The sequence below is a fragment of the Nycticebus coucang genome, chromosome 6, assembly GCF_027406575.1.
Source record: "Nycticebus coucang isolate mNycCou1 chromosome 6, mNycCou1.pri, whole genome shotgun sequence".
Taxonomy (NCBI): Eukaryota; Metazoa; Chordata; class Mammalia; order Primates; family Lorisidae; genus Nycticebus; species Nycticebus coucang.
In genome coordinates this window covers 76,951,468-76,965,013 of record NC_069785.1, presented here as the reverse complement: position 1 = coordinate 76,965,013, position 13,546 = coordinate 76,951,468, and the positions used below count along the sequence as shown (strand labels likewise).

The window sequence follows — 13,546 nt, the reverse complement described above, 5'->3', positions numbered from 1 at the left end:
AAGCACCCTGCCTGCCCGCCTGGAGAGATCAACAAAGGAAAAGGAAGAAGCACAGGAGGGAGAGGTCAAGAGAGTGGAGGTGGGGTGAAGCCACACCAAGGTAAGGTAGGCTTGGAACAGGGGAGAACAGGGAGAAGGCACATGGGACTGGGGTGCAGGATAGAGCAAGAACCAGGGCTTGGAAATAGGAAGGAGACAGGAATGGTGGGGTTGAGCAATTCTGATGTATAAGATTGGAGACCTGGGGATGGCTGCCCTCAGGGGACAGTGGAATGGGAGCTAGTGGGATCTCCAAAAGGCAGGGAGACATGAGAACAGTCCGGTCTGAGCTGGATCTGATTGCCTGTGAGCAAGAGGTTGATGGAGAACCCTGTCCCGTAGTCAGCCGGGGAACAAAGAGAGAGAACTCGGGGGACTGGCCCAGCAGTCAGTGTCCTCAGTGAGGAAGGAGGGCAGAACAAAGCCTACATCTCAAGGCCAGACCACGGGGACACCACGCTGGGAAAGGAGAACCCAGAGCTCTTATAGCTGGGAACCTTCATGGCCTTTTGGCAAGTCCTCCTCTAAAGGCAGGAGACCCTTTTTAGAACCTTGATGTTAACAGCCTCTTTTTTTTTTTCTTTTGAGACAAAGTCTCATTATGAACGCCTCAGTAGAGGCTCATTATGATGCCTCATTATGAGTCTCATTATGACGCCTCAGTAGAGTGCTATGGCGTCACAGCTCACAGCAACCTCAAACTTTTGGGTTTTAAGTGATTCTCTTGCCTCAGCCTCCCAAGTAGTTGGGACTACAGGCACCCACCACATCGCCTGGCTATTTTTTTGTTGTAGTTGTCATTGTTGTTTAGCAGGTCCGGGCTGGGTTTGAACCTGCCTGCCCTGGTGTATGTGGCCAGTGCCCTAACCACTGGGCTACAGGTGCCAAGCCAATAGTCTCTTCCTGATTGCCTCCTTTGATCGGGTGCTCAATACTCTGTTAGAGTAAGAAAGATTTCTTGCCCTGAACTGAAACCTGCCTTCCCTCCTCCAAGTCCTGGCCTCGCCCTCTGGGAGGGGAAGAACATACAGCTCCCCTGGAACAGCTGCCTACGCTCCTCCTCACCCGTGTCCAGCGTCATGCCAGAGCAGATCCCTTGTGTAATGATGATGCTGTTGGTGAGAGGGGCATGAGAATTCCAGGGAGGTGTATCACATGATGCTTCTGACCCTCCCACAGGTAGGAGGTAGCAAGGCAGGCGGTACCTACATTTTCTCCTTCATGAGCTTGGCTGCCAATCATGCTGCTTTCCAGCCCACTACAAGGAGGCAGGCTTGGTCTGGAGCCAGAGTTGAGCACCTCTGTGTGAGGGTGCATAGTTTGATGTGAGTGTGTATGTGTGTCTGTTTGCTGTGTAGCTGAGGACAGACCCTGAGCTCGCTGCTCTTTGTGGGGTTGACTCTGCCTTGGCCACTTACCGGTGGGCTCTTGGGGGCCAGGGTACACAGGCTGGCATCCTGGCCATGTCCCACTCCTGGACTGAAGCAGCCCTGTGATGTTCTCTGCTGTGCTATGGGGATTGTGGATGTTGCTGAGGCTATGGGGTGTTGGTGAGGTTGTGTGCTGTAGAACTTTTGGGTATGTTGCTGGGTTCAGAGCCAAGGGTGAAAAGGGAGGGGGTGGAGGGTGACAGGGTCTCTGGGCTTTCTGCAGCCACTTACAGGCTTCTGGGCATCTTGCTGCAGCCTCTGCTTGATTTGGAGGGTCCTGGGGTGTTATAGTACTTCTGATGTGTTAGTGAAGTCTGGGAGGGGTCCTTGGGGGCTATACTGAGAATCCAGGGGTTCTTATGGCATTACTGAAATTCTGGGAATGTTACTAAGATTCTTAAGGTGATCTGGAAGATCTGGGAGTCCTCAGGGATGTTTCTGGGGTGCCAGCCTTCCCCATTCCTTCTGGCCTGCTGTCAGCACCCTCTAAACTTGGTCCTTTGCCCCTTGAGGATTTTGATAACCACAGGCTGCCAGAGGCACGCACGTGGGCCTCTGTTCCTGGATGCAAAAATTCCTCAGGTTTAATCAACCTGAACAAAAACATGGGAAGGAAGAAAGCTCTGTCCCAAGACTTCATAGGCCAGCTCCAGCCTGAGGAACAGGGCAGCTCTGTGCCAAGCCCAGATGGCAGAAGGCCTTCATTGGCTCAGTCTTCCATATGCTTTTTAGGACCCTTTCCCACAGTGAGCAGAGCTTAGCCAACCCCAATCTGTGCCCAGCTGGGAGTCCTGCTGGCCTGGGCTGCTCCTTGAATATTGGCGTCAGCCTCATCTGAATGTGCCCACAAGGGCTTGAGCAGGCCACAGCAAGGCAGCCCTGCCCTGACCTCACCCTGCTCTCTCCTGGCCTCTCACACTCCCCTTCTTGACTCTGTTAAGACACTTAAACTTCATTCTTGCTACCATGCCCAATCTTCCGTGGACCCCTCCTCCAGGAAGTCCGCAAGACTGCCCAAGCCATCTCCTCCCTCCTAACACCCACTTCAGTTTCTGCAGTTCTGTCTCCCAGATACCACTGCTCTCCAGCCCCTCCTAGGGCCTGGAGGCTGCTGGGCACAAGTGTCCCTGTCAAGCTAACTCCATATGGTAGGCCATGGGCTCTGCCACCCAGGCCTCTGGAGAAATTCTTCAGGGGTTCATCATTACTGTCTTTTTCTTCCCAGTACTTCTCCCTGACAGCTGGCAGTCTGGCCAGGCAACATCCTTCCTAACATCCCAGGCCAAACCCTCCCATCATGCAGATGGGAGCTGAGGAGGTCACTCCCCAAGCTGAGGAGGTCACTTGGACTCCAAGAAGTGGGCTCAGCCTCCTAGCCTGAGCCATGTGGCCACCCAGGATCCCTGGATCTTCAACCCAACCTGTCCTCCTGCCCCTACCAGGGGGTGGGTGGGGGATCTGCAGGCCAGGAGGATGGGTGGAAGGCAATGGGAGCACCTGGGGGGTCATGGCCACTCTCTGTGGCTTTTTTTTTTTTTTCAGTTTTTGGCCGGGGCTGGGTTTGAACCTGCCACCTCCAGCACATAGAGCCGGCACCTTCCTCCTTTGAGCCACAGGCACCGCCCACTCTCTGTGGCTTTGACCTTCTTGTTACAGCCAGTGACTAGTGTGCTAGCTCCACATTCTTGGACCATGAAGTCACTAAGCATAAGGAGTGGGGGCCTTGGGGAGAGAGCCCACAACTGAAGAATCTCCAGGCTGTAGGGAGGCGGGGCGAAACCCAGAGAGGGGACTCAAGGGCACATCCAGACCCAGGGCTCAACCCATCTAGGCTGTCTCCCCAACTAGGAGTTTTCCACTGCTGGGTGGAAACCCTGTCCTCACTTTCTGGACCTGTTCCCTCCCATCCCCAGCACTGCTCTGCCCGAGGCTGCCTTCTGCCTACTGGGCCACACCAGGGGAGAGGGACAAAGCTCTCCTTACTGATGCTTAGGGCCTCCCTGAAGGTGGCCTCTGCATCTCTCCAGAGAGAAGGGAGGTGGTATTGTCGTCACTGGGCCTTCCATAGGGGAAGGGGGAATCCATTGGAAGTCTCTTGGGGCAGAACAGGATTTGGAGGAGGGAGGGGGCGCTGTGGGGAAGGCTCTGAGCCTGGGCTTGGCTGGGGGTCCCCTTTTGCCAGCCTGAGCTGATGGAGGCTCCTTTGGGCAGCCTGAACGCCCCTCCCCAGTGCCCTTGAGAACCTCCCTCTCTTACAAGTAATACGTCCTCAGTGACGGCTTCTCTTACTATCATGTCTAAAACAACTCCTATCTGCCTGTCTTCTCTTCCCCCACTTTTTTCCCTCTCAGCACTCATGACAATTGTTTTGTCTCCCCTGCTGCGTGTTAAGCCCCATGAGGTGCAGGGCCCTGCTTGTTGCTGCACCGTCAGCATGTAGGGTGCACCTGGCATGGAATCAGTGTGCAGGGAGCATTTGTTGAATCAATGAATGAACAAAGCAGCCTGAGGGAGGCAGTTAAGCTCCTTCCAAGCAAGTACATGGTTTCTGATCAGCGGAGAGACCCACCACAGACCTCTCTGCTTTGTAGGGGGGTGAGCTCCCTGTCTGGAACAGGACTCCCATTGTTGTTATCACAAGGAGATTTGAAATGACATAGGAGTTTGTTGCTCCCTGTGATAAAGGTCTGGGACCCCCAAGCAGTGAGTGGTTCTGAGGTCTCTGGAAGCCCAGCTGGTGAAGCCCAGGGGACTGCACAGCTATGTGGGACAGGGACATGCCCAGGGATGAACAATAGTTACCATAACAATCAATGACTTTGCCAAACTCAGTTTCCAAAGTCACTCTGATCCTAGGGCCACACACTGAGCATTAGGGGAAAGAGGGAAGAAGGAAGGAAGGGCTAGACTTCTGCCCTCAGGGAGCTCCCACTCAGGCCTGAGAGGCAAATTTTACCCTAAATCCCAGGGATCAGAGGGCCCACTGTGGGCTTCTCCATTATATCAAAGTTCAGGTTCAGCTCTGAGTCAGCAGACACTGACATCTCTGTGGGATGGGGGAGGGGGCCAGAGCCCTCTTCCTGGAAGAGGGGCCATTTGGGAAGGAGTGGGAGGGACTAAGGCTGACCAGCCCTCAGGCCCTAAACCTGCCCTGTGGGCCTGGCTAAGGAGTGTGGAATAGAGCCTTTAGGATTTCAAGCCCTGTTTATCCTGAGTGTTTGCCTGTGCTGTTCCCTCTGCTGGACACAAACTTCCCCCGACTCCCCCCTTCAGTCCGCCACCACCTTCTGCTCAGCTGACATGTCCCTGCGCTGCGGACCGCCACTGAAAGGTTATTTTCTTCAGGAATCCCTCACCAACCACCCAGCCACCACCCACAACCAGTTCTCTCTATCCCAATTCAGTTTCCCACATCACCCAGGGCCTTCCCCATGTAACCCTCCGGCTATTGACTTAGTTGCCTCTGCTCCACCCCATACACACCAAACTGGAATCTCTCAGGTACTAGGGCCCAGAACAGTGCTGGCACATAGTAGGTGTTCAATAAATTTATGTTAACAGAATAAGTGAATGACTGTCTTTTCAGAAAAGCTGTTGAATGAATGTCTTAGCTGGGTAGGGCCATGACCCAAGCCCTTTGTGGAGCTTGAAGGATAGAGACCCTCAAAGTTTCAGGGGGCCTGAGCCTCCCCCTAGGGCTAGAGACTGAGAACGGCTCTCTATTTTATTCTGCACCTTGCACCTTCTTCTGTTCTGGGTCTAGGGAGAGGTAACAGGCTGAGCCAGGGGTCTGGCCTGGCTCCCGAGGGGAGGGGAGGGAGGATGAGGAGGAACCTTCACCCCTCCCCCACACTCCAGGAGGAGGAGGAGGAGGAGGAGGCAGGCGGGGCTCCTCTGCCTACCCTTGGGTCTGGTTCGTGTTTAAAGAACATCCGCCTCACAGGGGTGAGTTATCGCCTTGTGAAATCAAGTTGTAGGAACAGAAAGGGTTTCTAGTGAGACACATGTTGCCTCCTTCATGAAAGCCACAGGAGGAGGAATGAACAGACTCCCTGTCCCTGCTTCTGTACCCGGCCCACTGCAGTGGTCTGTCTCCTTTGGGTTACCGCAATGCTGGGGCACTGCAGATGTGGGGACACTGTCCGAGTGCCCCAGAGCAGGCGCTGGAGGCAGGTATGTGTGTGAAGCCAGGTGCTGGCGCCTCCTGGCCACACTTCCAGGGCTCCGCTGCCAATACAGTTGGGGCCCCCAGAGGGGTAGGCTGAGGCTGGGGGAGGGGCTGAAGGGAGCCTGAGCAAAGTGGGGGCTTGGGCAGGACCCCAGAGAGCGGGGAGGGGCAGGAGCCCAGTGGGGAGGGCAGGCCGTGCAGAACTGACTGTGGCCCGCCCACCCTTTCATCTCTACGGTGCCTTCCTCTCTGGTCCTCCCTTCTGGTGTGTCTGTGGGTCCGTCTAGGTGGGCTTGGGGAGGGGAAAGGAAGGGAGGGTCTCTGGACAGCTCGGACTGGGCTAACCTTCTTTGAAAATGGTCCTTTGAACAAAGGCCTGGTGGTAGCTGGTCAGGCAGGCAGAAGTTCCAGCAAGACCCCAGGGACGCTGAAGGGGTGCACACAACCCCCGAGAGGATAGCTATCTCTGCAGGACCAGGCGAGAATGGGCAAGACGGGACGGGAGGGGACAGGAGAGGCCCTTCCCCTCCTCCGTGCCCGCCTGCCCGGGATCTCAATCCCAGACGGGCTTTTCCCAGAGAACTAAAAGCAAGAAAGTAACCTTTAGGATTAAAGAGAAATGTTTCTTTGTTTGGGTTTTCTTTCTTCCTTTCTTTTTCTCTCTTTTTTTTTAAGCCTCTTTTCACATCTGTAGTGGGTTTTTTGGTTTTTTTTTTTTTTGGTTTCTTTTTTTTCTCTCTCTTATCTAGGGGTCAAAGGAGAAGGACCGAAAATGTCCTCCCAGGCAGCCGGGAACCAGACCTCCTCTGCAGGCGACTATGACAACTGGTACATCGATGAGCCCCAGGGGGATGAGGGGCTCCAGCCAGACGGGTGAGTGTGGAGGCCCCGACTCTGTGGCCACCAGAGTGGGGTGTGGTAGAGGTTACCACTGGGGGGAGGGCAAGGGCTGCTAAGACTGGCTCTGTCACTCATTTGCTGTGTGATCTTGAGCAAGTCTCATTCTCTTTGGGCTTCAGTCTCCATATCTGTTACATGACAGCAACACCCCTGTCCTTGCTGTTAAGATGCTTGAGGTGGGAGACCTGGGCCAGGCTGGTCACTTACAAAGCACCTGTGTGCTGTGTTGAAAATGCAGATCCCTGGGCTTTATCTTTGCAGATTCAGGTCCAGCAGATCTGTGTGGCACCCTGCATGATCCAGGCCCATAGCCAGGATGGGGAAAGCTGGGGGACTTGAGGGAAGTAGGCCTGCCTTTGAGGTGTTACTGGTCTGTGTGGTAATCATTGGGGTATGGCAGGTTCTCTGGGCACCCTGGGGAGTATGGTGGGGGCAGGCAGAGAACTGGTGGAAGAAAGCATGGCTTTTGTTTGGATGGTTTCAGTGTCTCCAGGAGGATGAGGAGGGCCTGTTGTCTTTAGCAAGAGTGCTCAGGCCACCCCAGAGGAGGGAGGGACCTGGGGACCCAGCCACGGCTGCTTTACCCAGAACTTTCTACCTTTGTTTGGTCTGGGCATGCTGGCAAGGGCGCTGGGCCTTTCTATGCCCCCAACCTGCTGCCAAGACCCCTGGATTGCCTGGGACCCTGAGCTCAGTTCTATCCCATTGTTTCTGACCCTGGCCCCATCTTGGGCCTCTCTGCTCTGTCTGAGGATTTGAGGAACTGGAAAGGTGAGGCTGGGGGATTTTTGAGCCAGATGTGTGCACATCTGTTCTCCATAAAAACCTGAAACTGGAGAAGGAAAAATTCTTGCGTGCCTCCCCAGGGGCTGGGGCTGCAGCCTGGCTGGGCTTGGGTCACCCTGCAGGGATGGAGGCCCCACCCAGGCCTGAAGGAAGGAGCGGTTGTTTGGAGGACTCAGGGCTCTGACCACCTGGAAAACAGACTGCTGCCAGCAAGGGTGTGCTCCCCACTCATCTTCCCTGGTTGACCTTGAGTGCCTATGAGCTCCTTGTGTCCTTTCTGTGCTTATGGGAGCTGGGAGGGAGCAGAGTGGGGAGGGCCAGGAACCCCATGAGGAGGAAGATCCTAACCTAGGTTATGGCCCTAATCTGAAGCTGTGACCTTGGCAGCCTCAGTCTGGGGCACTGGCTGGGGGCCAGGTGCTTGCAGCCAGCTCTGTAGCTGGCTATTCAGATATCATGTCAGAATGCATTTGCGTGCATGGCAGGGACTTGGTGATGGGAAGTGCTGTCCCTAATGTGGGTGGCATCTAGCTCTCTTCTCCCACTGCAGGGCATGGCACTTGTAAGGATGAAGACATTTGTTGGAATCTACTTACTTAGCCAAATCAAGTCAAACCACCGGCCATCCTTCTGGCTCCAAAGGTGGGAGTAGGAAGCTGGGAATTCAGGGAAATCCCAAGGAGATGAACTTGGACTCACCTCTCCCTCTGTGAGTCAGACATCTGAGGGATGTGGTACATCAAAGCTTTGAGGACTTCCGGAGCTCTCAGCTGTGCCTCAGAGTGCTCCACCATTGTCAGGCCAGAGCTGGGGTGGGTGGGCACCAATGATAGTAGCCAAGACAGACTCAGCCACAGAAATTTTCTAAATCCAGAGCACTCAATGGCTCAAACACCCTCGTGGCCTCCTAGGGTTTCATCTGAGCTCCGGGCTGCACTCAGACTAGAAGCCTGGCTCGGTCCCTGCCACGCTGCTCTTTCCGCTCCATGGAGATACCTTCCCCCATTTTTGTCTAAAGAGATGCTCAAATCAGGTGCCCGAAGTTCCTCTCCCTCCTCTGCGTCCTGTAGCACCTGCCTGTGGGTGTTGGGATGGAGCCCACTGCCCTCCCCCACGTTGTTCTTTGCGACTGTGCCTTCCCGCATTTTCCACAGCACAAAACATGTCCATGAGCCATCAAACACTTGCTTGTGGAATGGACACACTGAGCTGAGGGGGCAGACGGAGACCTCAGGTGGTACAGAAAGGGCCAGTTTCCCCCAGACAGGACAGTGGAGGAAATCCCCAGAGGTGGAGGTGACTCCTGGTTTTGGGGGTGAGGGCCCCAGAAAAATGGTCAAGCTGCTCCAGGGACAGTTTACCGAGTCCCTAACCTGGCTGGGCCCAGGGTGACAGGGTGGAGCAGGGCGTAGTTATGTGAGATGCAGGCTGAGAGGGGCTAGGCAGGAGCCTAGACCCTGCCACACACATCATGGTGAGAGGGCTCAGAGTTGGAAGTGGAGAGTGCGAGGCCTGAGCCCAGGCAGTGGGAACCTGACCCCCTACGTGGCACCTACTCTATCCATGAGCCCAGTTTTGCTCTGGGTTCAAACCTGCCAGCCTTGGTGTTTGTGGCCAGCTCCCTACCCACTGAGCTATGGGCGCTGCCCCCAGTTTTGCTCTGGGAGAGGGAGAGGTAAGCTCTGCTCGGGCCAAGAAGTTCCACAGAAAGGACTTACTCTGTCCCTCCACCTCAAGGACAAGCCTAAGTGACTGGTTTCTTTCCCACTGCTCACCCTCTGGGATTTCCTGAAAGAGCGGCAAACAGGAGAGACTGGGCTGTCCCAGCAGAGGGGCCCAGCGCTCCGAGCTCATGGGGAAGATGCAACCTTGGTTCCTCCTTTCCACACAATGGGAGGGTGCCCAGGTGGGCAGACAGAGCCTCCTGGGCACGCAGAACCTGACTGTAGCTTGGTTCCCCATCTAAGGTCCTTGTCACCAGACCTTGTGGCCTTGATAACACTGCCATCATCTCTCTGGCATTCCCAGGCCTAAGCTGGGTAAATCTGGAAATCTACTCCTCCCTGGGGACCCAGTCCAGACTGCTCTCCCAGGCCCAGGTTCAGCGCTGAGCTAACCTCCTTTCTCCACCACATGACCTAGCCAGGGAAGTTGAGGCCTTCACTGTCCTCACTGATCTCATGTCCACAATGGGCCTACCTCTGTGCTCAGCCAAGGCGAGAGCAGGACCTCTGCCAGGATATAGGTTGCCTCTGTGGAATTAGAAAAAAAGAACTCCTTTTTAAGTATGTTCAGCTCAGTAGGTGCACAGGGCTTGGTGAGTAGTGTGGCCTGAGTCTCAGACTTTACTCATTCTCGTCGGTGGAGGGGAGGCATCCTTGGGCAGCATGCAGCCTGTCGAGCTGCACGTGAAGGCTCTTAATGAGAAGAAAATAAGAAAAGAGGGGGATCAGAGAAGATCATTTCAATCACAGACCAGTCTTAGATACCAATTACTTGATTGCTTGACCCAGGTGTATGCTTAACAGCAGTTCTGAGAAGAGACCTGTGAAGCCAGAGCAGTCAGGGAGTCTTCCTGGAGGGGGAGGAATGAAATGGGTCTTTAGGGATAGGGAGCATCTGGGTGAGCAAAAAAGAGGCATTCAGGCCGAGTTGGCCTAATCTGCATCCCCTGGGAGCCTCCTGTCTTTGTTACCCTATAAACCCATAGTTCGGCAAGGGGCTGGCACACTATAGCAACATGAGGGCTCCAAAATGACCCCGAGAAAGTGGCCTGAGGCAGGCTGGTGTGGGAGGGATCAGAGGGTCAGAGGATTGAGGAGTGAGCCTCAGTGTATACAACCTTGGATGCCAGTCCCATCTGTGCACCCAAGGGGCCCTACCTAGACCTAAGCTGGCCTTTGCTTGCTCTGCAGGACAGTGCCCTCCTGTCACCCCAGTGTGTCCTCTGGCCTGCACCATGCCTGCCTGGCCTCACTTTCGGTGAGTCCAACCTGAGTCTAACCTGACTTGAAACCTGCTCCCAGCGTGGGCGAAGGGCTTGTATTTTCCTGCTGGGGTTGGTGAGGGGGGACCCTAGAAGGGGGAATCTAGGAGTTCTCCCACAGTGGGAACCCAAACTAGGATGCAGGCCAAATCTAACTTCCCAGACATCTGCCACCTCTTAACCAGTCCCCAAGATGCCACGTAAGTGTGCATTGGGAAGATGGGGTTTATCCTGGGGTCTGAGTCCAAGCCCTCAGACTCAGCCCCCTTGGGGAAGGCCTGGGGACCCTGAGCCCTCTTCTGTGTTCTCCTTTCAGATCCTCGCACTGCTGCTGCTGGCCATGCTAGTGAGGCGCCGCCAGCTCTGGCCCGACTGCGGGCGTGGCAGGCCAGGCCTGCCCAGGTTGGTGTCATGACCTGGGCACCCCACTCAGGGGGCCCAGCTGACAGGGCCACTCTGGGAGGACGGGTGATTCATCAAGTACTTAAAAGCCAGGTCTGGCTTCAGGGTCACCCCTACCTCACAGCCCAGGGGCTTTCTTCAATTTCACCCCATCTCTAGGTTTAGTTTAGGGACCTCAGAGAGTGGGGGAGGGATGTGTTCAGGCCCAACTGCTCTTATTGCCCAGGATATGGGGAGAGGGGATTTGAGCGCAGACACAGGAGCGCTACTGGATCCAGCTCCAGGCTGTGACTTCTCTGCCAGCCCTCAGTGTCTGGACTGACCATGGCTACTTCAGCACCATCCCGACTCTCCCCTTTCCTTAGGGGTGTCATCTGACCCCGATGCTTAAAAGATTTAGGAGGGAATAACTCTAGTCCCTATGGCTGGAATCAGAGCCCAGGACAGGCACGACCCCAGGAAGATGGGACTTCACAGGCTAGTGGGGTAGAGACCAAAGGGTTGTGGGAGGTGGTGGGTGGAGCCCAATGTAGGCAGCCTCACGCCCCAGACCTGGGCTGCCCACTGGGGTGGGTCCTGCTGTGCTGGCGTTGTGGGGAACCAGCCTGGGATCTCTGCTTGGCTCAGGAAAGAGATTGCCCTGTCTGAGGGTGGACATGCTGGAGGCGGGGAATGAAGCAGGATAGAGCTCTCAGAGCCTGAGCTCCAGCTGGAATGCAGAGCAGAAGGTCTGAGCAGCCTGCCCTGAGCCCAGAGGGGCGAAGCCTGAGACAGCCGTGCCCGCTGTCTACCCTCTGCCCTGGGTCCACGCCCAGCCCAGGGCGGCGGCAGTTACACAAGGATGTTGTGACTCGCTGAGCTCTCTGAAGGCTTGCCAGCCCAGACAGACCGATCAGTATGGGGGCAGCTGTTTCCTGGAGCATCCAGGGTGGGTGGAGCTATGGCCTGTTCCCACTGCATGTGTGTCCTGAGCCCATTTGCCACAGGGCTCAGAGCTCCACAATTATCTATGGAATGAATGAATGAAGGACCCTCAGTTTTCCTGTCTGGAAAGTGAGACTGACTCCATCCCCTGGTTTATAGAACACAACCTGTGGTAATGAGGCTGCAGGAGGCTAAGTGACTCCTTCCTACCCTGTCCCTGCTTCTGTCCAGCCCTGTGGATTTCTTGGCTGGGGACAGGCCCCGGACAGTGCCTGTTGCCGTCTTCATGGCCCTCTTCAGCTCCTTATGTTTGCTGCTCCCAGACAAGGACCCGCTGCCCTTCCTGAGCCTTGCCTTGCCACCTAGCCAAGGTACCCAGTGTGGCCGAGGCCTTGTGGCTGCCTTGATGGGACCGGTGGGGAGGGTCGAGGGGCATTAAGCTTGACTAAAGGAAGTGATGGTAACAGGAAAGGCTGTCGATGGCCAGCAGCTTGACCTCTTTAGATCAAGTCTGCACAGTGACTCTGCATAGCACAGATATTAGCCCCATTTTATAGTGGAGGGAACTGGGAGTCAGAGATAGAAACGACAATAAAGTAGTAGTTTAATTTATTAAGCACTTACTCAGGCACTATGCTAAGCACTGTATATAAACCTGATCATTTTGTCCTTGCTAATATACTAATACATGAAAATTTCTATTTTACAGATGAGGAAACTGAGACTCCAAGAGGTAACTTGCTCACAGAGCTGATACTAGTCAGATTTGAACTCAGGGCTCTTGCTTACTGAACTCGCTGAGGGGCTTGGAAGCTGGAGATGGGAGAAAGACTTGGGTGGGCTCCCGCCAGGCCCCACTTCTGTCCTCCCAGCTTGGGTCTCTGCTTGTTTCACCTTCCAGGGCCCCAGAAGATGCTAGGCCTGCTCTATTACGCTGCCCTCTACTACCCCCTGGCCTCCTGTGCCTCGACTGGCCACAGAGCTGCACACGTGCTCGGCAGCATACTGTCCTGGGCCCACCTGGGGATCCAGATCTGGCAGAGGGCAGAATGTCCCCAGGCACCCCAGGTAACCACTGACTCACAAGGGCCAAGGGCAGAGGGGCGCACAGTCTGTTCCTCTTGTGTCTGAGGCTTCCCTGCCTCCTCTCACATGGGATTCCACATCTTCACACACAGGCCTGTTCCAAGCTCAGCTTCTTGTGGGAGGAGCAGGGTATAAGCAGCTGGGTCCTGCCCTCAGGAGCTTCCAGTCTAGAAGGGAACAAGAAGGGCAGCACGGGCAGACCAAGAAGAGGAAACCCATTAGTGATTTCCCAGACTGCCTTTGGTCAGGCTGGAGTGGAGATGGAAGTGAAGAGGGATAGAGGCTGCCAGGGCTGAATTGGGAGATGGTCTCGAAGGGCCAAAAGGAGAATTCTAGAACCTCAGAATCCAGTTCACTGACTGCTGGCTGGAGTGTGAAGCTGCCCATCTAGACCCAAAGAATGGTGGTACAGACTTTAGAGCTAGATAACCTGAGTTTAAGCCTAGCTTTACTTACTTCATTCATTCACTCACCCATTCATTCATTCAACAAACACACTGAAGCACACACTTTGTACCAGAGACATTTCTGGGCATTGGACTACTACCATGAAAAAGACAAAACTAAATCCTTGGGGAAACACGATAAACAAAATGACTCCAGGTGGTGCAGTGCCTTGAGGAAACAATGTTACCTAAGACTGGTTTCCCCAACTGTGAATGGAGGTGATAACACCACCCATCCCTCAGGGTAGAGGTAAAGATTAGATGGTTGCTCTGAGCTGGTGGACTTGGTGGGTCTTTTTCATCACCTGGAACCTGGCTCGTGCTAAACTTGGAATAATAACATGCTGGGTTAACAAATAAATGAACGAATATGTAATAT

The 13,546-nt window shown here is 54.8% G+C and overlaps 1 protein-coding gene across 4 annotated transcripts in view; it reads left to right on the top strand.

Moving 5' to 3' along the window:
• The window catches only part of STRA6 (signaling receptor and transporter of retinol STRA6), a 29,891-nt gene that overhangs the window by 2,893 nt on the left and 13,452 nt on the right, over positions 1–13,546 (top strand). The window contains exons 1-7 of one of the 4 annotated variants that reach the window (XM_053595824.1): positions 5,428–5,642; positions 6,387–6,510; positions 10,239–10,305; positions 10,626–10,711; positions 11,867–12,006; positions 12,345–12,368; positions 12,537–12,703. In XM_053595824.1, the coding sequence (XP_053451799.1) occupies positions 5,597–5,642; positions 6,387–6,510; positions 10,239–10,305; positions 10,626–10,711; positions 11,867–12,006; positions 12,345–12,368; positions 12,537–12,703 (654 nt within the window). In that variant the 5' untranslated portion in view covers positions 5,428–5,596. The other 3 variants (XM_053595827.1, XM_053595826.1, XM_053595825.1) reach the window with 3 other exon arrangements.